The sequence below is a fragment of the Triticum aestivum genome, chromosome 4A (assembly GCF_018294505.1).
Source record: "Triticum aestivum cultivar Chinese Spring chromosome 4A, IWGSC CS RefSeq v2.1, whole genome shotgun sequence".
NCBI lineage: Eukaryota > Viridiplantae > Streptophyta > Magnoliopsida > Poales > Poaceae > Triticum > Triticum aestivum.
The window spans coordinates 735,255,718-735,282,344 of record NC_057803.1 but is presented as its reverse complement, the minus strand read 5'-3'; the positions used below and the strand labels follow the sequence as shown (position 1 = coordinate 735,282,344).

Here is a 26,627-nt window from a genome sequence, read left to right as displayed (position 1 = left end):
GCTCCAGCCGCCCCTCCCTCCTCGACCCCGGCCCTCCCTGCGTGAACGCCGCCCCGGCCGGCCCCCTGCTGGTCCGACCGGCCGGCCTCTCCGACGACCGCCCCCTGCCGCTCCGGTGGTCGTCCCCTGCCCTGACCGGCCGCCCCCTGCTCCGGTGGTCGCCCCCTCATCCGTAGGTAAGAATTTTTTTTAACTTTTTTTGTGTAGTAATGTTGTAGATGAATGCATATATATATATATAGTAATAGATGATTAGATAGATGGATGTTAGATAGATGAATGAAATGAAAGGGAGTATAAATGTGAAAAAAATTAAGTGCACAATGTGAGATAGATAGATGGTAGATGAATGGATATTTGTGTAGTTTTACTATGTTTTTAGATACATACTCAATATTATAGATATATGTATTGTGAAGATGAGATGAGAGGGAAGAGTAAATTTTTTGACACTTGACAAAACATGATTTTTTTTCATAGTTAAAAGTATCAATGCTTAATGTGAGGTGATGACCTAAATTTTTTTCACTCGGTGTAATTAACAGGATTTGTGGTGTTCCATCTTCGTGGAGTGATTGTCGACGTTGGAGGTGTTGGTCCACGATCGTCCATCTCCTTTGATCGACTACATCGGAGGGTGAGCAACAATTCCATGACCTCGTCCACTTTTTTTCCATGTCACTAGATTAAATTTTCACATCAAGTCGCGTAACCTAGGTCTCCCGTCCGAAAGGGTTGCATCGATAAATATGCATTCAATTGCATATTTATCACCGCAGCTCTTTCGGATTGTCCAGCGCTTTCCACGGACAGCCCGAGGATGTGTAGATTGGGTACGTTGTTCATGCTCTACCCCGTTCCGAGACAGGATTTCAGCGGCGCCTCCCTGTTGTTCTCCGGATGCACATTCTCTCGGCATTTTGCCGAGACGTGTATTTGGAGAACAGCGGGGAGGTGTTGCCGAAATTTTGTCTCGGAATGGGGTAGAGCATGGACAACGTACTCAATATACACATGCTTGGGTGGGATTAGGACCCATCTTTACCTATTAGAGATGTAGGTGGATTAAATGTCGTTTCTCGTCAACCTTGTAAAAAATAAAATATTGATGTGAGTAATTTAAATGAATCCTTAATTTTGTTGTGTGGCTTCCAATAAAGCAGAGATGGCAGATAATCAGTGGATGTATAGTGGGTTTTTCCGTCGGAATCAAGTAACAACAGAGTGGGTCGAGAAAACTGATGTGTTTTTGAAAGAGATATTCCGTAGTCCAATGAGGATGGTGCCAGAATGCCCGTGTGCCAGATGTAAGAGGCGTATTCGCAGAGATAAGAGTGAGATGACTAAGCACCTTCGCACGCATGGATTTATGCCCAACTTTAATATGCCGATAAACTTTGCCCAGCGGGACCGTGGTAGAGAGGATGTGATACGACAACGTGTCGCTGGTTATGAGGACGATGGGGTTAGAGACATGCTAGATGATGTCTTTGCTGCACAGCCGACACCTCCGTCACATTCAGCGAATGAACCGGAGGAGCCGGAGGAAACCACAAAGGCCTTCCTGGAAATCTTGGCCTCGTCAAAGAAACCTCTCTATGAGGGTGCCAAGCTGTCTGTGCTGGATGCCATCTCGCAACTGATGGCAGTCAAGGCTGAGTACGGCTGTAGCCGAGGTTGCTTCGAAGCATTTCTGGGAGTATGGGCTAACAGCCTGCCTGAGGGTCATGAACTGCCGAAAACCATGTACGGTACGAAGAAAATCATGAAGGCGCTCTCGATGGACTATGAGAAAATACATGTTTGTCCAAAGAATTGCCTTTTGTTTAGGCATGAGTATGCGGATGACAAGTACTGTAGGAAGTGCGGTTCCTCTCGGTATATTGAGGTGGTCGATAAGCATGGTCAGAAGCAGCAGCTAAAAATCCTTGTGAAGGTTCTTCGGTATCTTGATTTTATAAAAAGACTGCAGCGCCTTTTCATCACTGAGGAGTCTGCCAAAATGATGAAGTGGCACAAGGAAGGGAAAAGGTACAATCCAAAAAAAATTGTACATCCATCAGGAGGTGAAGCATGGAAGTCATTCGATATAGAGTACCCGGAGGAAGCAGCCGAGGCTGGGAATGTCAGAATTGCTATAACAGGTGATGGGTTCAATCCATATGGTATGTCGTCTAATCCATACAGCTGTTGGCCCGTATTTGTTATTCCGCTGAATCTCCCTCCCGGCGCCATAATGCAACGCAAGACCATGTTCCTGTCGCTTATAATTCCGGGGCCTGAATATCCGGGGAAGAATTTGAGTGTGTTTATGCAGCCGTTGGTGGATGATTTGCACCATTCTTGGTACTTCCCGAGGTTGACATACGACCGACATCTGCAGAAAAATTTCTTGATGAAAGTTTGGCTACAATATTGCATGCATGACTTTCCCGGTTATGCCTTGTTCTGCGGATGGTGTACAAGTGGAAAGATGCCTTACCCAGTGTGCATGCAGGCCTTGATTTTCATTTGGCTGAAGAAGGGTGGCAAGTATGTTGCATTTGACCTGCATCGACAGTTCCTCCCTCCAGACCATCCTGATAGGGAAGACAAGAAGAACTTCACAAAAGGCAAAGTTGTCCATGAAGTAAACGAGATTCCAACGTTTTTTGGTGCGGATGTGCTTGCTCAGCTGAAAGCTCTTAAGCCTGCCGGTGAAGGGAAAGGCAAAGGCAAAGGCAAAGGCAAAGCCACAGGCGAAGACGAGGGCGAGGGCAAAGGAAAAGGAAAAGGTAAAGGGAAATTTTTTGAAGGATATGGTGAGACGCACAACTGGACTCACATTACCCCCTTCACGCAGCTTCCCTATTTTAAGGACCTCAAACTTCCATACAACATAGACGTGATGCACACCGAAAAGAATGTCGCAGAGTCCCTTTTTTGCACGATCCTCAACATTCCTGATAAGACAAAGGATAATGTTAATGCTAGAGTTGATCAACAGAATATTTGTGATAGACCACGTCTACACATGCAGCCTCCCACAGGCAGTCGAAAATCTTGGTTCAAGCCAGATGCTGACTTCGTACTTAAAAAGGATCATAAGATGGAGGTATTCAAGTGGCTGAAACACGTCGTGAAGTTCACTGATGGTTATGCGTCGAATATAAGTAAGGGGGTCAATCTTTCAACGGGCAGAGTGACCGGGCTCAAGAGTCATGACTATCATGTATGGATTGAGCGGATTATGCCGGTGATGGTTCGGGGCTATGTTCCCGAGCGTGTCTGGCGTGTGCTTGCGGAGTTAAGCCATTTCTTCCGCACGCTTTGTGCTAAAGAAGTATGTCCTGAGAAGATAAAAGAAATGCATAAGAAGGCGCCGGAGTTGATATGCAAGCTAGAGAAGATCTTCCCGCCAGGCTTCTTTACTCCGATGACACATCTCATTTTGCACCTCCCGAACGAGGTATTGTTGGGGGGCCCTGTTCAGAATCGTTGGCAGTACGGCCCTGAAAGACAGAACAAGCATCTGAGACAGAAATGTGGAAACAAAGCTAAGATTGAAGCTTCCATAGCTGAGGCAGTTATCCTAGAGGAGGTGGCAGACCTCAGGACAGCCTACTATCCGGACCATGTTCCCACGTTGCACAATAAGGTGTCTCGATACAATACAGAAGAACCCAAGTATAACCCCAAGTTGCCTCTATTCATCGGGCAAGGTGGTAGGGCTGGATGCTCGAAACCTTATCTCATGCCACGAGATGAGTGGGAGGATGTCATGTTCTATATCTTGCACAACATCAAGGAAGTTGAGGATGAGTGGATGAGGTAATACCTTAGCACCATTCTTTGAGTCAATTCGTTATGTTCACTTTGCCTAGTTCTTATACCGCTTTTCTTATTGTAGTCGATTCGTTGAAGAAGAATGGACGGGAATGCTGCCTCCTACTGAAGCGGAGGCACTTGCTCTTCTCCGAAAGGGTGCTGATGGAAGGAAAAATTTCGTTGCGTGGTTCATGGAGAAAGTAATTTTTCACACTTTCAATTAAACTCATGCGCCCTATAATTTCAATTAAACTCATGCACCCTATAATTTCAAATTAACTCATGCACCCTATAATTTCAATTAAACTTGTAGGGAAATGATCCGACCGGATCAATGGATGAAGAATTGAGATGGGTTTCTATGGGTTTTGATCCCGTCGTCATGACATGCGAAAAGTATGATGTGAATGGGTATCGCTTCCATACAGAGGAGCACCAGAACAGTCGGCCTAATCCCAAAACCATAAATACCGGAGTCTTCACTGAAGGAGATAATAAAGTAGATTACTACGGAAGGGTAGGAAAAATATACGAGCTTACATTCAAACGTGGCCGTGAACACCTAAGTCTCACTGTGTTCAAATGCCGATGGTTCGACCCCAAAAAGGGTCTGAGACATACGCCTTCTGTTGGTTTAGTTGAAGTTAAATCATCAACCGTCTATGCCGGAGCTGATCTCTTTATCGCTGCTACCCAGGCCACACAAGTATATTATCTGCCTTACCCATGCCAGAAAGAGTACCTAAAGGGTTGGGAAGTTGTGTTCAAGGTGTCGCCGCATGGTAAGCTACCGGACCCGAACGATGATGATTACTACAACATAAACCCCATGACATACGAGGGAGTGTTCTATCAAGAGGAACATGATGACGTGGTCTGAAGCAACGAGGATGATGACTTGGGTTATGTTAACCTGGACCCAAACGACGACGACGCACGGATTGATGGTGAGGCAGTTGTGAATCAACGAGACATAATTATGCTTGAAAATTTAAATGAAGAAGCTGACGATGAGGAAGAGCCTCCACCTCCGTCAGACAACGAAGAAGATATGCGTGATAGTGATGATGAGACCGGTCCACAAATAGATTACAATAGTGATGATTCATATGGGTTCTAGAAAATGTAAGTTCTTTTAATGATCATTACAATAGTATGCTTAATGTGCTCTTCTGGTATTAATGTTTTTCCTGTATGCTTGTTTAATTGATACCCTTACTAATTGTTTATTCTCTTCTCAATGCAGGTTTAATAATCATGGGCAAGTCCAGCGGCGCTAGTTTCCTCAGTAAATTTAAAGGACTTACTCGGAGTGGACGAGCCCACAAGGTTCCCTCCCGACTACGCGAGGATGACACCTCACGGGGAGGTGGAGGGGTCGGGGGAGGAGACCCTAGAGGAGGAGGCGGTGGGGGAGAGCCCCTAGAGGAGGAGGAGGTGGGGGGAGAGGCAACCGGGGCAAAAAACTCCGGGCCGTGTCTGAAATAGGAGGGTCTTCTTTGATGCCCTCCTATACAGAGGCACCTTCTGAGTCTGAGGAGGAGGAGTATGTTCCTGATGGCGAGGAGGAGGAGGCCGAGGAGGAGGGTGAGGAGGAGGAGGCCGAGGAGGAGGGTGAGAAGGAGGCCGAGGAGGGTGGAGGGGAGGTTGATCCCGCGTTGTGGGGTGACTTGCCACCGGGTTCTTCGCAGGGGTGGCTGCATGGTAATGCCGGACTACCTACACCACCTTCTATCGAGGAGCACAAGTGGCTCATTGAACCTGTGGGGACAGAGTAAGTGCCTCTCAATCATATTTTCAACACATGACAACATTTTCTTATTGTACACATGGCAATCATTTGATTCTTTTGCAGAAACTGGATCCTTCACGGAAAGGGCCGTAAACCGAACGGCCTTATCACTGTCCTGTTGAAGGAGTTTTGGCCTGGCATATTCTGCCCGCGGCCAGACAGGGACCCGCAGTAGCGGGTTTTGGCCACGAGCCTGGCCCACTACGAGGCTTGCAGCAACACGGAGTACGGGACGACCGCTAAGGCCGTGATCACCAAATTTTGGGTAAGTTCTCTTCTGAATCACTTGTCTTCAGTTTCGTTCATAGTTTATCATTGAATCACTCAACTCATGCCTTGTTTACTTCTGGTTTTTGCATGATTGCAGCAACTCTATAGAGTTCTTGACGAGCACAAGGCCAGAGCCGACGTGGTCTTGCTTGCGGCTGCGAAGAAGAAAGCTCGTCCGTTGCAGTACGAGGTGCGCTGGGTTGCCGTCTCGCAGTACTACCACTACTACCTGCAACAAAAGATGCCCAAAACTCAAGCGCAGAAGCTACGGCTTACCTTGAGCAAGGAGCAGTTCATGATGGTAACTATTACTAACTTTTCATTGTTTCAAGCAGTCAACTATATGTTTCGTGCTCACATGTCATGCTTCCAAAATTTGCATAGGTTGTTCCTCGTTGGTGCTATGGAAGGCATGACGGATGGGCGAGTTTGGTGGATAGGTGGCTCGGCGCCGATGCAGAGTTTGCTGCCAAGAGCATCAAGGTCCGGGCTAACCGTGGAGACGACGGGACACACGGCCAAGGAAACAGGAACCACTGGGGCTTCAAGGCCATGAAGGTATATCTATGTGCATGATGAATTTTTGTTCTGCTTTACGTCATGTTCTTATGTATGGCTGACTTCTATTTGACGTTGTAGGAGGACAAGTTGAAGAGGCCGCTCTCAGACATGGAGTCATGGAAGCTGGCCCGTGAGCGGAGTCATCGCAAGGAGGGCGAGAGCCAATACTACGGCAAGACCGAGGAGCACCTGGGGTCTTACATTCATCACTATCAGGAGTTGCATCCGGATGTTCCTGTTGCTGAGGTCGCCCAGTCTCAGATCGACGACAAGGCGGTGGTGGCCATCCAGGGGAAGAAGAATGGCCGGTATCCGTGTTTCGATGGCTTGATCACTCCTTCGATCTCGTACACACAACTTCGGGCTAGCAACCCGAGCCAGTTAGAGAGTACGGGGCGTTCACAGACTCCCTTAGCCCGCCAGCATGCTGTAAGTACTTCCTCTTTATCTTTTTCTATCTTGCATTCTCAGTTTATTTTCAGCATTGCTCACTTAGAAACAACCTAAATTATGTAGGCATATAAGGAGTTTGTCGAGCATAGGAATCTCGACGTGCGGGAGTACTTGAAACGAGTGAAGGAAAACGATGATTACAACCGTCAGATGATGACAGTTAGTTTTGCCCTCTTAAAACCAACCTAAATTTTTGCACTTTCATTCCTTCTGATCTTCTAGTTTGCTTGTTTAACTAACATTCAGGCTATGTTGGCATCTTGGACTAACCGCACGGATCCACCACAAATGGGACCCCCACCACCACCTGCGGGAGAACCCCCACACGTGCCCACGTTCGATAAATGGGTGGCACTAGGCAGTGATGGTCCGGTTAGTACATTTGCCTAACTACTAGCAAACTAGTTCTCGTTCATGAAACACTATCATATCATATTTACCGTTAGAATCTTTTCTGAAACATGTAGGGGACCAGTGGCTCGACTCCTGCTCCGTCGACCCCAGTCACTCCGATCTGGCAGAGTGGTGGTGGTCGCGATGGCGGTTTTGGCGGAGGTGGTGGTGGTGGTTTTGGCGGAGGTGGTGGTGGTGGTTTTGGCGGAGGTGGTGGTTTTGGCGGGGGTGCTCTTGCTTGATGATTCCGTGCATGTGGCCATCGTGCCATGCCTTTCATATTCCTACTTTTATCATGTTTCATGTCTTGCACTACTTTTATGTTCATGAACTTCCATCGGTGATGATCTTTAGATGATGTGATGAACTTGAGTATGTTTAGATGATGATGGTGAACTTGAGTATGTTTAGATGAACTTGAGTATGTTCACATGATGAATTGTCATATTTCTGCATAATTTCATATTGTTCTGTTTTGAAATGCTGTCAAATGAATTGGAAAAGAGAAAATAGGGAAAATAAAAAAAAACAAAAAAAACTATGCCTACGGCAAAGCCGTCGGCATATATACGCCCAGGAGTTACCAGGAGCTGCCACGTGGCAGAGATATGCCTACGGCAAAGCCGTCGGCATAGATGGAAATCTATGCCGACGGCTTTGCCGTAGGCATAGCCCTGCCGCCAGGAGAAGCCGGGGGACGACACGTGGCGTAGGTATGCTGACGGCTAGGCCGTCGGCATAGATTTCCATCTATGCTGACGGCTAGGCCGTCGGCATAGATTTCCATCTATGCCGACGGCCGAGCCGTCGGCATACATGCGCCATGTGTCGTCCCCTGAATCGCCAGCGCTGTTGACGGCGTCGTCCGTTGCCGTCAGACGGAAAACAACGCCGACGGCTAAACTATGCCGACGGCTCTCCCACGGCCGTCGGCATATGGTCCTATGCCGACGGCTATACTACGCCGACGGTGTGACACATCTACGCTGACGTGATCTACACCGACGGGGATATGCCGACGGCAGCCGTAGGCATAGATCTATGCCGACGGCAATGGACCTATGCCGACGGCCCTGGGCCGTAGGCATAGCCCGCGAGTCCGGTAGTGGAGGCAGCTCTGCTGAACCAAATAGCGAAGGCAGAATGCAATAGATATCACGTCAATTCTTGATTTCTCAGGGCCCATGTAGAGAGTAAGAAAGATGGGTGAAGAATAGGTTCATTTCGCGGTCGGTCGGTCAGAAGAACTTCACAAAGGAGAAAGCTAACATTCTATGGGCTGCTGCAAGGGCCGGCCACCGTTGCTCTTCTTGTCCACACTCATCTTAATTTAAGGCTCGGGGGCAGCGGCCCGCTTAGCTTTGCACATAGCTCCACTACTGGTTGGGACCCACGCCAAAACACTTCGAAACCCATCGTTCCAGCGGGTGTGTCTTCTCCGATTCTAGATGGCATCGTGTGGCGTCGCTCCAGCGCGCCGCCTGAGGGCCCTAGTCTGACTATTTAAGCCGAACGCTGGCACCCAAACCATACCCTATCCCATTTCCTTCCACTCCCATCCGCCGCCGCCACATTCCAATCAACTCATCATCCGCCGCTAGCCATGCCCCTACGCCGAATCAAACAGCGGCTGGAGCTGCTTGAGTAGATCCGGGCTAGGCGTGAAGCCCTAATTCATAGTCGGCCTACCTCCATACTCACTGGAGCCAGAGGAGTAGGAGGAGCTGGAGGAGGAGGAGAAGCAATAGGGGCAGCAGGATGGGGCCATGGCGGATGCAGAGCCGGAGGATGAGGAGGATACAACCAAGAGGAAGATATGGTGCCTCCAGTTGCGGGCTTCGTCATGCCTAAGGCGCTAGCGGAGTTAGAGGTGGCCCAAGCGGTGGAGGCGGCAGAGGAGCATGCCATCCTCGACTCCATCTAGTCGGATGCGGAGGTGGAGGAAAACTGCTACGTCCTCCATTAGTGGGCGCGGAGCTCACTGAGATAGAGTCTGATGAGGAGCCCGAGGTGAGGCCGGCGTCCATCCGCCAAAGGCAGGGCCATCCGGCACTACCAGCGCAGAGGTCATTGACATCTTCGACGATGAGTAGTGTAGCCTAGCTTATAAGTTATTTATGTAGTATGTAGATTTTATTTTTCATGCTTTGCATAGATATGAGGTATCAAATATAAGGTAGTTAGATGATCAACGGAAAAATGAGGGATACCCGATCACTGCCCGTGGACACACGCGGACACATCCACCTGCATTTGAGGAGCCGAATTATATTTATCAGGTTGTAGATGCTCTAAGCTATCTAATCCTTTAACTTGTGTACAGGTTTCAACTTGTGCTCAATAGAAACTATATTCTATCCAATCGCAAACTAACCTGTGGTTGGATGGTTAGGAGGACAATGGTATCCTCAGCCCACCAGCTTTCATGTCCTGGTGCTCACATTTTTTTGAATTTATTTCAGAATTTTTGGCGATGCGGGTTCAATGGGAGAAGACATTCCCGTCGACTACAAGGCGCCTATGGTGATTTCATAAATCTCAAGATAATATAGCGACTGAGTCTCTCGGAGGTGCTCATATTGATAGGGTGTGCATGTGTGCATTTATAGGGGTGAGTGTATACGCGTATATATGAACACGTGCACCTGTACTATGTTATTCTATCCCATCCTATAGAAAAGAATTAGAATATTGTTAGTGATACCAAATAGGTAGGTGGCATGCTTTCTTTTTAATCAAGATCTATTGATTCATAGATAGCATACATTTCATATGCTCCTATTCTTTCCTTCAGGTCAGTAAATGAAACACCGAATTAATAATTTCTCCTGTCACAAACAACCTTTACGCTCTTGATATTGTAGAAAACATGAAAAGAGCAGCTGCAGAGGGTAGCAAGAATATTGTAGAACACCGCACACATCAAATCCTTCAGCAATGAATACCAAGGTTAACAGGATAATGTCTAAGCATTTTTTGTAAGCTTTATAAATATTCGATTGGCTCTACCCAAAAACTACAATTTTACAGGTGAAAAAAAGATTGAGATGGTAGAGGTAGAGAAACAGAGGCAATGATGTTTGTTATCATGACACAGAAGTCTATATGATACAAGTGAGTTATCTGACAAATTTTCACTTCGTATCTGTCTGCACATTATATTTGCTACCACAAAATTTGCCTCGACGAATCACAGATTCAAGAAACTAACACAATTCATCATTTCACTGTATATCATATACAGAACAATTAAAAATAATCATACTTGTGCATACATTTTGGATTCGACACGGGGAAAATTTTAGACAAAATAGTTAGATGTAAATTCATTTAATCCAATTTGCAAACTGCAACACTGCATGTCAAATGAGCAGACTCGGCACCATAAAAATGCATAAATCGACAAAAAAAATTCCAGCGAGAACGATTTAACAGCGTAACTGAACATCATAGGTATTTGGATGGGTCAATTACTTAAACTCTAGTTACACTCATATCTAACCTCCACGATCCGAGAGACGTCTTTGTCCAAGTTGGAGAGTTTGTTAATCATGGGTTATGTGCACTTGTTCATCTTCTTTGTCTCTTAATACCAATTTTATTCGGTTCTTAATTTATGGAAAATATTTTTTGACTTACTTTAATATAGAAACTATAGTGATAACTTAAACCAAAAGCCATTTTTTTCTTTATAGTTTGAAAAAACATGTATTTGGGTCGGTAACTATCCATACAACCATATATCTTATACAAGCGAAAATAAATATTTGTTAACCATTTATATTAAACATTTTCAGTTCTTTGTATACGATTGTCATTAAATTTAAAACTAGTTTTTGATTAATACAATATGATTATAATATAATGTTAACATTTTAATTGTATTTTAGTGACATAATGCATATTCACATTGTTCAATCTCAAAGTATAACTGAAACATCTCTCATCAGAAATATATATCAATGACACGAGACCTATATTTTGTTATAGAAAGTTTGTTAATTTTCAAGTTTAGTTAGGCCATTATTTTAAAGAGAATTACTTCTCAATCTAAATTGAGTATAAACAAAATTACCTCCATCTAAAAATAACTTGCCACTTAAATATATTATAATTTTCTTATATGCTTTTTTTGACTCTTTTACTATCTATAAATATGAATGCCTGATTATTTGAAATATCTACATCGTATGAGATTCCAACAAGTGGGTTGGCTTCATATCCCCTCTTCTCAGAAGTTGCCAGTGGCATTGATATAGCTGTAAGCATATAAAACCAGGCCATGTGGACCATCTTCAGATAATCATGTGGCTCATGACGCAGGGGCAACTCACTATGATCTCTCCTGTGCCATATATATGAGCATATTCTATATGCATTATAAAACTATGACAACTCAGTACTTCTAGGTCTTCACAAATGAAGGCGGTATTTGAGAAAGTAGACAAAATAACATTTCACTTCCCGAAACTAGACTAGCTCGAGAGGGAGGGATGAGGATGATCACATTATAGGTTTGGGGCTATGAAAGTTTGGGCAGATTTATTTGAAACAAAACGAATAATAACCATTATATATAAAGTGCTAGTGATTAAGAGAGTGGACTAGCAGAAACTACGACTCACCATTTTCGGTAGTTAATAGGTCTCTGTACTCATACTACAGTTTATGCCCATGCTATGTATCCAGATTTGGATGTTTTAAGGCTTGATGTGACTAGCTTGGTCTTAGCAATGAACTCACAATCTTTCTTGCGGAACTTCCAAACATCAACTTTGCAACAATTTATGTGGTGGTTTTGCTTTGTATAGCATCTCATTAGAGATTAGACCATGTCATCTCGACAATATATGCATTCTGAGATTAGTTACGGTTTGAGGTTCAACTTGGCAAATTAAAACTATTTGATCATATCATAAGTAGTACTAAAACTACTTGGAATTCATAGGGGGGCATGGTGTTGGATGTGGATATATGGCTTGTGGGGACGACACTAGAGGTTGGAGGGCGACATGGGAGGAGATCAAGACTGGGGGACATTGGTAGTATGGACAAAAACAGAGCAAAATATAAATAGTGTTGGATATGAAAACCAAATATAGAACGGACATTGAGGAGAAGAGAATTTATCGGAACCCATAAAATACCCTTAAACTATGCACAGGAGAACCCAAGCCTGCTTAGGTTTGGGTTGATAATGGTGCCATTTCTTTCTGGCTTCCTTCTCTTCCGTTGTCGAATTCTCAAAACACTCACCCCGTAATGAGTGCACATATGCACACCATATCCCTATGAGCATATCTAGAAGGTTGAGCCAATGGGTATTGCGTTGACGAAGTCACCACAGGCATCTCCCACTGAGAAAATATTCTGCCTTTGTGAGAAGCAAAGTGCCAAACCTGGAGTTTGATCCCTGGTGCGCTAGGGGTACAATTGCCCCCTAACCATCCAATCACAGGTTGGTTCTCGTATGTAGATAATTTCTAGTGTATGTTCTTTGTGTATGTGATGTCACCAAGCTTCCAGGAGTTTGAGGATGGCTTGCTTAGTTCTGATTGTTTAGTGGTTCCTAGTTGAGGGTTAACTTGCCGAGAGGAGGCCATGGAGACAGAAAACGATGACAATGGGCTTTGGCAACCTCGGCCACCTAACTCCAGGGGGGCAAAGACAACAGAAAATCTCGCCTACGCACCGTCGCCATAGAGATATCAGTGCTGGCCAAACAACACAATTAGGTGTGGTTCACAGTTTCCCACAACCACCATTTGACATATAACTTGATTGTTTCTACACTTGTTGAGACAATAGATGGTATCAGCTTCTTCAACAGATAATGTCTTTGGTACGGAAACGACAAATCAAATCTTGTTTCTTATGGTAAGTAATCAATATCAAACTGTGTTGTATTACAATGTTTATCCAAAGCATTCATTTTCTTTTGTCTTGGGAAATGTTGAGAAAGAGCATACCTTAGTTCCAAAGATGAATCTTGAGATTATTTTTCATTAAAAAAATGGCGTGGCAAAATATTTACTTGAGGACCATGAAAATGCAACTTCATAAACACGCTTTCCATGATGCATCATTGGTTGCATTCAGATCATAATACTGAATGTTATCTCTCGCATAATAGAATCCTGCAGATTGCTCTTCATACAAAAGTCTGTTGCATGACAAGCTGGGACCTGTGAAATTGCTTTGTTCAGACAAAGTTTCGCATGAGTTAATCAGTGATAAATTTGTGACTAATGTCAATCTGTTGAAAAGATTGGTCCATCCAATTTCTCTCAACTGATTAGATCTTCTTGCTGTTAATTGTAGTCATAGACACTATAGTTAAAGTATACTTTTACATGGTCGTAATTTGTTCGTCCTGAGGTTACCCTGTGTTTCATTTCATTAGGCTAAGCTAACTTATCGCATTGCAGTCTTGTAGACGGGATAAACCAATGCATATGGTTCTTGGGCACTTTGTGTTTTCCCTTTGCATCCATGTTTTTTCAGAGCATATTAACTTTTAATGTCCATTTCGATCTGATAGGCCGACACTTGGTTTTGAGCTATGGACTTTGCCAATTTGATGAATGTTCGACCAAGATAGGCGATCCTGCACACAAGTTCCATCTTTTTTTGAGGGCTAACGACAGTGGGAAAGGCTCCCACTCACCTTGTTTCTCTTTTTTATTAATAAATGTCAAGGGTCAACTGTACAATTTTTTTACATATGAGGGTGTTAGAGTAGCAGAGGGTGGGATGATGGGAGGACTAACACTAGTGATACAGAGGGCTAATAGAACGGCCAACAGTGAGGTGCTGAGAAGTCTGGTTACAAGGATTGCACAAGGGAAAGTATGAAGGGAATGTGTTGCTGTTTAGCTCTGTACTGCAGGAGCGCAAAATCCTTTTTAAAGCTGCTCAACCAAGAGGCATGAGATGGAGGTATCCTTCTGAATAATTTATCATTGCGTTCTTTCCAAATCCCCCACGCTGTTTGTTGCTGATGATTGTTTTTCTAAACTATGGAAGATGCCTATGGAACCAGAGGATCCTGGAACTAACAAGCAAGTCAAGCATGTCAAGGGACCGACATGCTTGAATGTCTGGCGGAAAGGGTGTTGCTGCAGACAGTATGTGACTTAGTTGATTCGAGGGTCAAGTGTGGACCGAGTGTTGATTTGTATTGAATGGCTCCTCGCGAAAAAAAAAGATCTAGCACGAAGTAGCATATCGTTTGTGCAACATCATCAAACAAAACCAAAGAATTCCAGTCTGCCATTTAGTCATCAGTACACTACAGCGGGAAAATCTGAAGTGTCCAACTTTCATGTATTATTGTGTAACAAAGAAATGGTGGAAGCAGAGTAAAACATCATCAATTTTCAGCTATAACATTTCAACCAACAGTACACACTTCCAGAGTATGCAAAATGAAGTATGCCAAATGCAGACATAAAAGATGGATGCATGGGCACACTCATTTATTTTTTACAGGAATATATTGAAACATAGAACATGGGATGAATAATATGTGAAATATATTAATAAATTATGAAGGAAAGGATGAACTGTACCGGTAGACCCCTCTCAACATCTAGTGTTTTCAAGTGTAACAGACGATAGCATGTATTTTTCCAAAGGATAATACAACAAAGCTACAGCTGAGGCGCACCAATTCTAACATAGCTGCAGCATTTCATGGCAATACCAATTGGGCTGTCTCTTTGCAACTGATCCTATTGGAACTGCAGATGTTTGTGCGAGTAATTTTGCACTGCTTAGGAATAGGATTGATTGTCGTACTAGTCTGAAAATCTAAATGCTATACGAAATAGAAGTATATAGACAGATAAGGACAAATTTAAAGACAAATCCACATATGAAGGAAGCAAAGAGTAATCCCACAAGTCAAAGAAGCACCAATAGAAACTGGACTAGTTAGCCCTGAAGTGTAGTGGTAATTTCTGAAGCAAATTGAGACTGTCACAATATCTCAGAAACCTGCATTGCAAATATTTTCAGTTTAGACCACAAGAGCTCACTGTATTACTAGCAAAACATATTTTAAGTGTTAAGAAGAGTTTATTTACATGTATTATATTGGCATCTCTGCAATGACGAATCCACTGGTTTCTTCCAGGGACCTTAGAAGAGCCACCTCACCGCCAACCACCATATTAATCACGATTCCATCTGCACAATCATAGTACATCAACTACATCAGCACTTCGAAAAGGCAGATCAATTGATATTTTTTAAGTTAGCTGTTGCCAAGCATGCTGATACACGTCTTAAGTAAGCCTCCTGAAAAATTCAGACACAAGGATCAGGTAACACAAAATGATCTACAAACTAGAACCAATGATGCACAATGAAACAGCATGATTGCATGATAGCACTGAAAGGTAAAATTGACCATAAAAAGTTAAGGGTATTTGGGCCACAGAAGTTCTGAAGGTAAAATATCATGGAAAATTAGGACTGCTCACCTTCTTTGTAGGCAATTCATAGTTTATCAGTACACGAGACATAAGGGGAGCCTCTCCCATCGCCGCCGAAGGCAAGCAAGCATCTGTTACAACTGTAATATTTAGCTTCAAGACCACCCTTTCAGGCTTGGGACTTTCGCCAATAGAAGTATCTTCAATCTGATTTCGCTGTATTGCTGCCCGACGGGATTTCTCAAGAACAGATGCACGCTCAGCTTCATCTTGATCGCTGTACTGTGTACACAAATCCACAGATTGATATTATTAAGTAGCAAAATTAGTTCATAGCAAGGACCATAAAGAATCAAGAGAACCTGAAACAATGTTCATATCTCGATAGCAGGGGTAACAGAAAAGCAAGAAAGTCTGGGATCATTGGATAAATAAAAATAGCTGCAATTGCACAATCATAATTCCTAGATGAAGGTGTCAACATTATCAATGTTTTCTCTTGAAGAATTAAGCAATTAACAGTGCAAATTGTGTATATCAATCATACAGTTAGCTATCCCACAATTGTCAATGACGCCACCACAAAGTATATCACAGAAATGAACATGGAAATTGGCACCCAACCCAACTTGAGCATACCAGCGGTGACAAGGACACGAAGGGGAGGTTGGCAACAGCAGCACAGACAGCATCTAGCTCATCCCGGGATGAAACACATATGGCAATGGGTACCGAGCCGTGGCGATCAGAGACAACACCTAGGAGCTCCAGTAGTGTCCTCTGCACACCAAAAACAACCACAGGTTCACAAGAATAAAAATCTTTTTCAATGCGCACAATCTGTGGATGCTTAACTGGACACAGGTATCAGCTGAGAGGAACCCAAAAATGCATGGTAACAGGGATGTTGGACACGCACCATCTTGAACTGGAGGCGGTCAACGGCGAGGTAGAAATGGCGCCCGGAGCTGGGGATGTTAAGAGGGTTCATAAGCAGGACGGGATGCACATGTGGCAGGAAGATCCCACCGGCGCATCGATGTCGCCTGGATGACGTCCCCGCCGATTCCATGGCGGTCGTCGTGTCTAAGAGCACTGGCGCCGACGTCCTCAGTGGCGCAAGGATGGCCGCGGCTGGCAAAGGGCACATGCGCATAGTGCTCGATCGAAGTGAAGCGATGAAGACGGTGCTCGGACGGCCGTGCGTCTTGGCGCCATGCACTGAGTTTGATCAGGGCGAAGCACGAGGCCGCAAGTGCTACATCACCCCTTTGGACGCAGAACCGCTTCCTACACGCCTTTTCTCCAGCCGTGAGGTCTGAGATTGCCTACGATTGCGAAACTGAATTTGCCAGTCCTTAGTCGTTTCTAAACTCGTAGTGCGCACCAGATTTGGGTCGACGCGAACGGGGACTAGCTGGCCTATCTGCAAGAAAACGGAGGCACCCAATTGCACAACGTGTACACAGAAGATACGGTCCAGGCGACACCTCTTGAAGCCATAGGCCTTGTCAACGCGGGGGCACATGCCATACAGAATTTCAACTACAATCTCACAATGGCTACATTGAAGAAGATAGCCATTGTGCATCCACCCGCCAAGTGAGACGGCTTCAATGGCTACTTTACCATTGCCGTCTTTGACAACATGATTGCCGTCACCAGCTCCGAGGCTAACTCCAACGCAAAATCCTGATATATGCTGGCCCCACCACATCTTCCTCCTCGTCACAACCAAGATGCGGTCAACCATGCCGGGCGGATCTTCGCGGTTACGGACGATGGAACTTGTTTCATGTGGGATCCTCGCGCAGGTGGTAAGCAAGTCCCTCCATACTCTTCTTCAATGTTTATCGTCGCTAAGACAGTCCTTGTTCGAACACGCAGGTTTCATGCAGCCTCCTCTTGAAATTCAATCACCACATCTCAACCAGGACATACCCTACCAGAATGAATGGAACAGTTGGATCGTCGAGTGGCACCTCATCCCCGATTGCAGAAGCTTAAGCAACATGCTTCTCGTGGAAACTGCTGTACAATTGTCTGGAGGAGCGCCTGTCGTTCCTCACCTGGGTCGGAAACTGTGTGCGTACACAATGTCGAGCTGCGTGGTGTACAAGATGGATGAATGGGCTAGGGACCTCCGCGGAACAGAATGGGAGCCGATCAGCGACGTAGGTGAGTACTCCATCTTCGTAGGGAATAGCTACCCCCGCATGATACATATATGACCCGCCGTCCATGGAGAGGACAACTTGTCGTTCCTTAAGCATATTGCGTCTTTGTCGCCCGGCGCATGGCGCACTTCATGGAGAGGACAAACGATCTCTGTTGCTTTTCCATGGACGGTCCTGCCATGCTGGGCTCTGAAATGCCAAGCTGCACTTTCGAATGTGATACTGCCGCTGTCTGGATCGTGCCGTCACTGTGCAGCTTCGATGACCGGAACGAACCCATGGACAAACGTGGATGCGGACGTGCTTTAATTCGATGTAGGCTACCCAATGTAATAAGGACTATGTGTACTTGTACTAAATTAAAGAATCGCGTACCAATATATCAATATGTATTTGAACTTATGGTTTATTTGATTAGTTTTAGGGGTCTTGGTATGTATCACACACTTTCATCCGACCATGCTAATGTAGTACTAGCAATTTAGCACATTTCCTACACTAAGAAAATAAAGCCATCGGCCGGAGGGATGTCGGCGCTCGTCGACATTAACGGTCATCCGGGACTTGCCGATCGTCTGCAACACCCGCGCCGCGGCCGACTTTATTTTCTTAGTGTAGGAAATGTGCTAAATTGCTAGTATGGTCGGATGAAAGTGTGTGATACATACGATGGCCCCTAAAACTAATTAAATAAACCATAAGTTCAAATACATATTAATATATTGATACACAATTTTTTAATTTAGTATAAGCACACATAGTCCTTATTAGATTGGGTAGCCTACAGTGAATTAAAGCACGTCCGCGTCCACGTTGTCCATGGGTTCGTTCCGGTCATCAAAATTGCACAATGACGGCACGATCCAAACAACAGCCGTATCGCATCTGAAAGTGCAGCTTGGCATTTCACAGCCCAGCATGGCAGAACCGTCCATGCAAGAGCGATAGAGATCGGTTGTCCTCTCCATGAAGTACGCCATGCGCCGGGCGACTAAGACACAACTATGCTTAAGGAACGGCAAGTTGTCCTCTCCATGGATGGTGGGCCATATATGTATCATGCGGGGGTAGCTATTCCCTACGAAGATGGAGTACTCACCTACGTCGCTGATCGGCTCCCATTCTGCCCCGCGGAGGTCCCTAGCCCATCCATCCATCTTGTACACGACGCAGCTCGACGTCGTGTACTCACACAGTTTCTGACCCAGGTAAGGAACGACAGGCTTTCCTCTAGACACTTGTAGAACAGTTTCCACGAGAAGCATGTTGCTTAAGCTTCTGCAATCGAGGACGAGGTGCCACTCGACGATCCAACTGTTCCATTCATTCTGGTAGGGTATGTCGTGGTTGAGATGTGGTGATTGAATTTCGAGAGGAGGCTGCATGGAACTTGCGTGTTCGAACAAGGACCGCCTTAGCGACGGTAAATATTAAAGAAGAGTACGGAGAGATTTGCTTACCTCCTGCGCGAGGATCCCACATGAAACAAGTTCCATCGTCTGTAACCGCGAAGATCCGCCCGGCATGGTTGACGGCATCTTGGTAGCGATGAGGAAGATTTGGTGGGGGCCAGCATATACCAGGATTTTGCGTTGGAGTTAGCCTCGGAGCTGGTGATGGCAATCATGTTGTCAAAGACGGCAATGAGAAAATAGCCATTGAAGCCATCCCACCTGGCGGGTGGATGCGCAATGGCTATCTTCTTCAATGTAGCCATTCTGAGATCATAGTTGAAATTCCGTATGACATTTGCCCCCTCGTTGACAAGGTCTATGGCTTCAAGAGGTGGCGCCTAGACCGTATCTCCTGTGTATACGTTGTGCTACTGGATGCCTCCGTTCTTTTGCAGATAGGCCAGCCAATCCCCGTTCGCGCCGACCGAAATCTGGTGCGAGTTTAGAAACGACGAAGGACTGGCAAATTCAGTTTCGCAATCATAGGCAATCTCATACCTCATGACTGGAGGAAAGGCGCATAGAAAACGGTTCTACATCCAGAGGGGTGATGTAGCGCTTGTGGCCTTGTGCTTCGCCCTGATCAAACTTAGTGGATGGCTCCAAGACGCACGTCCGTCCGAGCACCTTCTTCATCACTTCACTTCGATCGAGCACTATGCGCATGAGCCCTTTGCCAGCTGCGGCCATCCTTGCGCCGCTGAGGACGTCGGCGCCAGTGCTCTTAGACACGACGACCGCCATGGAATCGGCGGGGACGTCATCAAGGCGACGACGATGCTCCGATGGGATCGTCCCCCACCCACAGAAATTTAGCATGCAAAGCTTGAGTTGCTGAGCTAGTACTGATTGATGCAATGAGCTCCATCGTGTACCCGTGCTGCAATTAGCTTATACTAGGTGAGTGCCCGTGCCTTGCAACGGGAAAAACCTCATGTATGCATGGGTGACATATTGAGGTGATACTATCAAGAATCAACTCAACCAAAACTGCATCCAAATAGTTCTCCTTTTGTTACAGGATCATACAATCCGAATGCATTTATTTGTTTAAATAAAGATATGTAGATGGTATATAGTTTAGTCTTACAATTGGAACACATTGAACTACCCACAAATATTCCTTCATATCTACTTTCTAACAGTCAAAAAACCTAATGCTTTCAAAAAATATATGTACTAGTTAATCTAGGAAAAAAACATTCTTGAACCCCTACATGTTTGAGTCAAAAGATGAAACCTGTATAATTATCGATTTCAATGGCCATGGAATATAATTTATTTCACCGTGTATCTGCGTGAGAAGAATTAGTGGTTACTGATTAAATCATGAAATTGTACAAAATAGCTTAGCAAGGGAAAACAACGATCCTAAATTTATGCAAGATAAAAATGGATGAGAACACAAATGGGAAAAGGCTCAAGCTTCTATGTACGAAATGAGACAGAAAATCATATTCCTATCCCAAAGTTAAATTAATAACCGTGGCATTTATTAAGAGACAAAGAATATAAAGTTAAAAGAGAAAAAAAATCATTACATAATACTTTGAAATGAGATGTTCAACATTACATTTGCAGCTTTCAGATTTTGCAGCATCAAATATACTGGACAATCAAATCATGTTGGCGGCTGGTATGTTTCCGGAGTGCTCTGTACCATCATAACCTTCTGTAACAGAAGGGTCTTCTCCAAACTGTATAAAAAAGCCACCCCCTGTTTGTACAAGAACAATTTATCCCACAGTTGTTTATAGTTATGGCCGAGTATTACAAAAAGTGTGTGCAGTATAACAATGAGGTACTTAACAAGTTTGTTTCGCCTGGCTGAATGATGTGTTGTTACCTATAGGGCCTCAGTCCTTTTCTCCCTGAAACAGGGTTGTGCCGCCACGGCGTACATGTCATTCACTCGCTTGAACACCTCTTGTGCCATCCAGCAGCATATGGCGCAGACACCAAAGATCTGCACAGGCATACATGTCAGCTGGGTCAAGTGCCAAGCACATATACATCTCATGTCAGACCAGGGAGTTAGAACTGACGAAGAACCTGCGGGCGATGTTATGCATCGCTGCCGAGAGGGTAGATAAATGCTAAACAACTTGTCCTTTTATTGATCTCCAAGTTTTCACACTTGTATCCCCACCCCATAGCATGAAGTTGTAATACCAGCAACACTGAAATTCCTACGTAAAAATATGTAAGCAAGCAAATTGATCGACTATACTCCTGGACAGACATAAGTGAGGAAAACAAGAGTGTAAAAGATAAATGATACTCATGATTAAAGATTTCAAGAATTTGTCAGGAGTTATAACCAGAGTCCGCTGATTGAACAATCCAAAAAAGTACCATCATATATAACTCCACGCACAGCGTTCCTCCCCTCCTGGTGCATGCAGTACATACGAGGCTTGTAAGCAACAGAATATTCATAGCATTGTGTTTGTATGCCACAATGCCCTCGTCTTGACAATGGAACCTGCTCATGTAACTTCTTAATTACGTATGCAGTATTTTTTCACTAATTACTAATTAAACACAATATCGACTTGGTTGTGCAAAGTAACTGATTTATTTCATTTAGGCTGATAAAATACATAAACCCACGTTCTTGACTTTCAGGATTCTAATGAAGGCAAACTTCAAATCACGGAATTGATTGACAACTATACACCGCTTGGTGACACTTAATTCTCAAGATCCCAATGCAGATCCTAGCCCACAGATTAAATACCTCTCCCTAATTGTGACCACAGGCCGCACATCCATAACAAAATCGAACTCCAACTCACCCGCTACCCACTCCAGTGGCCGTGGAGAGCACAAGCAATCCAGCAATGGAATCGGGCATAGCAACACCCAATCTGCTCTCATGGTGCAGGATGCCGATCCTCCGTCGCCAAGCAGCCAGTGCTGCAATAGCCTCTGGATCAAAACATGGGCGGGATCGAGACGGGAGGGGGATTAGGAATTTAGGGGAGGGGAGGGGTAGGAATCACGGGCGCTTACCCATATCTTGGAGTTGGAGATGGGACGCCAGTACATACCACCGTAGCGGCGAGCTGCCGTCGTGGTGGTGCTTGGGCCGTCCTCACGCCACCAGCATCGACGTCGTATCCCGTCGGTCGCTGCCTCTCCTCCGGGGTGTGGGGGGCGGCTGGGACGGGGCGAGCGGAGATGTTTTTTCTTTGGGAAACGATTGTGGCCAGCCCCGGCGGCGATATGCCCACGGGATCGAGGGAGATGGATTTGTGGAAGGGGAGTGGGCGGTGGGACGTGCGTACGTGGGTTGTTCTATATTTTTTTCTTTCGTGCGGGGATGGGTGGGATCGTGGGAGGAGATCCTTTTTGCACGTACCAGCAGGGGTGGAGGGTTGGGTTATCCAAAGAGGTGGAGGCGGGGGGATCGAACAAGTTTTTTTTTTTTTTTTGAGATGGGGATCGAACAAGTTGGTCGAACCGAGGGGAGGTCGAACCATCAAATGTTTGATTCCCTTTAATAGTGGAGATATATTGATACATTTTTAGGTACGTGCATATCCTATGATTTTAATCTTTATCTTCTGGAAGGGAATGACTGATTACCAGAGGATGAGGTCGAAGAGGGTGGCCTGTTGATGAGGTCCCAGGCGGGGATGGGGCCGGAGGAGGTGTTGGCGTCGGCACCGGCGAGGGTCGCCGGTTGAGGCTGAAGCTTCAAGCCGTCGTAGTGGTCGAACCCGCGGACGGGCGGCTGGGGTCGGTGGAGGGTCGACGAGGAAATCGGTGTGGGGGCGGAGGTGATGTCGCCCGGTAGCGGGGGCTGGGGGATTGACGGCGGCAATGGTCACGGGTGAGCGGACTGACGGCGGCAGGGAAGTGTGTCACAGCCTGAGCCTGGGTCTGGTGTGTTGGTACACTAGTAGAAAAAAGACCTAATATGAGACACATTAGTGCCGGTTTGATTTTGAGCCGGCACTAATGTGTCCAATAGTGCCGGTTCCAACGGCTAGCCGGCCGTTCTCATTAGTACCGGTTCGTGGCAAACCATTAGTACCGGTTCGTGCCACGAACCGGTACTAAAAAGAGTGCACCGCCCCCGCCCAGGAACCGCGAGTGGCGCCCTAGATTCTTCTGTAGTACTCCATCTTTATTAGATACCAAGCCAGCGATGTATTCGATACATAATATTCGAGACGATGTATTCGAGATTATATATATTAAGACGATGATGTATTCGAGATTATATATTCGAGACGATGTATTCGAGATTCAGTTTTTCCTTATTGATTAATTGCATCCATGCATTGTAATTTGAATACTAAATTGTTTTATATTTCTTCTGCATTAATTAGTAAAGTAAAAGCTATGGCGGACAATACCGGCAGAGAGAGAAGAGGAATTGTTCGACATCATACGCAGCCCTCAGAGGCTAGATGATCTGAATGATGACGGCTCCCAATATCTGAACAATACCGGAGAGGGTGACGAAAAGATATTCGATATCGACGACCGAGCTGATGAAGTCATGAACTATGATTATGATGACACAGACAATGTTAGTGATGACACAGACAATGCTGATCTTCAAATAACAAAGACTTCCGGCGAGGTATATATTTATATAAGCATGCATCCTGGTGATCATCACATGTTTTTTTATTGAAGATATATTAATGAATCGATCTTTCTTCTTTCAGCCCTCCGGATCGAGCAAATCTGCTTCTACAGACAGCAAGACAAAGCGAGACCCGGGCAGATTGTTGAAGGATGGTGTAAAGTACCACATCGAATCCACCAAACTTAGTGGTGAACCCCTCATGGCTAAGAATGTTGCAGACAAGTGGACTCGTCAGTGCGGAGTTCTTGTGAAGGACAAACTCCCGATCTCCATTCAAGAATGGAAAGATCCAAAGACTAAACGTCCAGGTGTTACTTGGGTCGATGGCAGAGCCAAAGAAGACCTGGTAAAATCTCTGATGGAACATTTCACCCTACCTGATCATTTCACTAAAGCAGATATGGAGAAAGTCAAGGCCGCTGCTCTTAAGAAGATGGCAATTGCATTCAACACCCACAAGAAAACTGTATGGGCCAACTACCTCGCTAATGAAAGGAAGACTCCAGATTTCAAGGGAACACTGAAGAAGCAAAGAGAACACTGGGACGATTTCGTGACCTTCAAGGATTCAGAATTATCTAAGGAACGGTCGATGAAAAACAAGGAAAATGCCGAAAGAAAGACGCAGTTCCATAGGCTGGGTCCAGGTGGCTACGCGGTGGGATTGCCTAAGTGGGATAAGTCTGAGCAAGAGATGGAGGGTGCAGGGGTCACTCCGATTACTAGGAGCTGGCCCCCAGGTGCAGAACTTGGTTCTATGCGCATGGGGGGCGTTGGACCCGAAGACAGGCCTGGTTTCGAAGAAGGCAAGTCTAAAAGGAGCCGAACAAAAGATACTTGACGCAATAGAAGAAGCTCGAGAGGGGGTGTTCACGCCCAACAGAGAGAACGACGAGCTTACACGCGCCCTAGGAAATCCTGAACACCCGGGAAGAACACGACGCATGGGTGTTATTCCCTGGTATGAGGGCTTTTCGGACTGGAATGACGACTCGGACTGGAATGACGACTACAGGTCCCGTGCAAGAAAGAAGATGGAGGAGGAGAAGAAGAGGAAGCTGGAGGAGGAGCAGAGGAAGCAGGACGCAGAACGTCCTCAAGGCCTAGAAGCAAGGCACGCGGACCTGGCACTCAAATTCCAGCAGCAGCAGCAGCAGATCGACTCACTTAGCCAGGAAAGGGGGTCTCAGCAGCGGCAGTAGCAAGCGGATGATCGTCCAGCATTGGATAGCACCATCCCATCCATGCCGAGAAGCAGCGTTGGTTCTGCCCGAGCGACACACTGCTGGATACATACCCTGTGGATGACATCATAGAGAACACTAACTGTGAGCTACACTCCAAAATGAAGAACATATCCATGAAGGTGGCGGACGGCGTTGCTTTTCCAGTTACCGCCGAAGCAACCTACCATTGCATCCCGATTCAAGAGGGCTATGCTCGTGTCATGGTTGATGAAGTGGTGGACCCATATTCGGGGCCAACGCTTGACATTCCTGGAGGTGAAGACGAGCGCACACTGGGACAGGCCATACATCGTATCATCCTATGGAGAAAGGATTGCATCATCTTTCGAAGTCCACCGACACCGCGTCGTCTGCCGAGTCCTCGAAGTCCGCCACCGAGTCAGCAGACTCCCGCTCCTCCAAGTCGACGAACGCGTGAGATGACTCCTCCTCGAAGTCCGCCACCACCTCCAAGTCCCCGAACGCGTGAGCTGACTCCTCCGGTTTCAAGTCCGACACAGCGTCATGCCACTTCTCCGGTTTCAAGTCCGGCACCGTGTCAGGCCACACCTCCTGCTTCAAGTCCGGCACATCGTCAGCCCACTCCTCCTGGTCCAACTCCACGTCAGCCGTCTCCGCCGTCTTAGCAATCGCAGAAGAGACATGCCGCAGCTTTGGTGCGTAGAGGTACGAGTCGAGGTAGTTCAGGAAGTACAGGCGGAGACAAGCGATATAAATATGGTCCAAGCCTCGCTCCTCTTCCTCAGAGGCCTTACGACATGACCGAGGAGCAAAACGCAGCCATAGTGCAGGCCAAATGGACGCCCATTTTGGACCGAAATCGGCACCACCGCCAAAGGAGAAAGTGCCTGAGAAAATGATTGGCCACTTCATTCATATGGCTAGAGCACCAGCTCCCAAGCCTGTTGACTCAGACTATGAGCGTCAAATCAGAAAGCTACATCGAGCACGGCTACGGAAGGAAGCGAGCTCGAGCTCGAGCCAACAAGCAGCTGGCAAAAAATGCGGGAAAACCGCTCCCCAGCTGGGAGAACAGGTGGCGCAAGAGATCCCCCCGCTTGTTGTGCCAACAACACATGAGAGAAGTACGCACACCAAATATTATTGTGGGCAAACCGTTAGCGTTCCCCAGCAGGGCGATGTGGTAATAACGGAGGAGCATATAATGCAGGCTGAAATGCTCAAGATCTCTGTTGGACAACTCCTCGAAATCGAGCCCATGTCTCCGCTTAAAGAATCGGAAATAAAATGGAAATATGCCTGGGGCCAACGTTTGGTCCATCCAAACAAGGTCAAGGACCTCCCAACGAGAATGTATGAATTGCATCAATGGTACATGAACATGACCAAGATTTCCAATCGAGTGTCCCTCATGGTGAATGTCAAGAAGGAGCATTATTACCATGAGAAAGCTCTGTCCATTGAGTAT

At 45.8% G+C, this 26,627-nt stretch overlaps 1 protein-coding gene and 1 long non-coding RNA gene across 4 annotated transcripts; both read right to left on the bottom strand.

Moving 5' to 3' along the window:
* Positions 1-14,789: 14,789 nt before the first annotated feature.
* LOC123088448 (uncharacterized) lies at positions 14,790-17,198 on the bottom strand. Of its 2 annotated transcripts, XM_044510658.1 has the most exons (5): positions 16,634-17,196; positions 16,354-16,494; positions 15,763-15,996; positions 15,364-15,466; positions 14,790-15,274 (listed from the first exon to the last, which is right to left on the bottom strand). In XM_044510658.1, the coding sequence occupies exons 1-4, from the start codon at positions 16,868-16,870 to the stop codon at positions 15,455-15,457; spliced, it is 624 nt and encodes a 207-aa protein (XP_044366593.1). In that variant the 5' UTR covers positions 16,871-17,196; the 3' UTR covers positions 14,790-15,274; positions 15,364-15,454. The 2 variants fall into 2 exon arrangements, with proteins under 2 accessions (XP_044366593.1, XP_044366592.1); XM_044510657.1 differs by lacking the exons at positions 14,790-15,274; positions 15,364-15,466 and having other exon boundaries at positions 15,561-15,996; positions 16,634-17,198.
* Positions 17,199-20,375: 3,177 nt separating this feature from the next.
* LOC123088451 (uncharacterized) lies at positions 20,376-22,673 on the bottom strand. Of its 2 annotated transcripts, none has more exons than XR_006441906.1 (6): positions 22,361-22,673; positions 22,144-22,264; positions 21,391-21,737; positions 21,192-21,311; positions 20,919-21,062; positions 20,376-20,639 (listed from the first exon to the last, which is right to left on the bottom strand). It is a non-coding gene; the product is annotated as an uncharacterized lncRNA (long non-coding RNA). The 2 variants fall into 2 exon arrangements; XR_006441905.1 differs by having other exon boundaries at positions 21,398-21,737.
* Between the last annotated feature and the right edge of the window lie 3,954 nt (positions 22,674-26,627).

Coding starts and splice junctions, on each gene's coding strand:
- LOC123088448 (XM_044510657.1), bottom strand. CDS start 16,870: ATGCGCATGTGCCCTTTGCCAGCCGCGGCCATCCTTGCGCCACTGAGG. Junction 16,495..16,633: donor ACCGCCTCCAGTTCAAGATG/GTGCGTGTCCAA, acceptor TTTGGTGTGCAG/AGGACACTACTGGAGCTCCT. Junction 15,997..16,353: donor TCGTGTCCTTGTCACCGCTG/GTATGCTCAAGT, acceptor TTGTGTACACAG/TACAGCGATCAAGATGAAGC.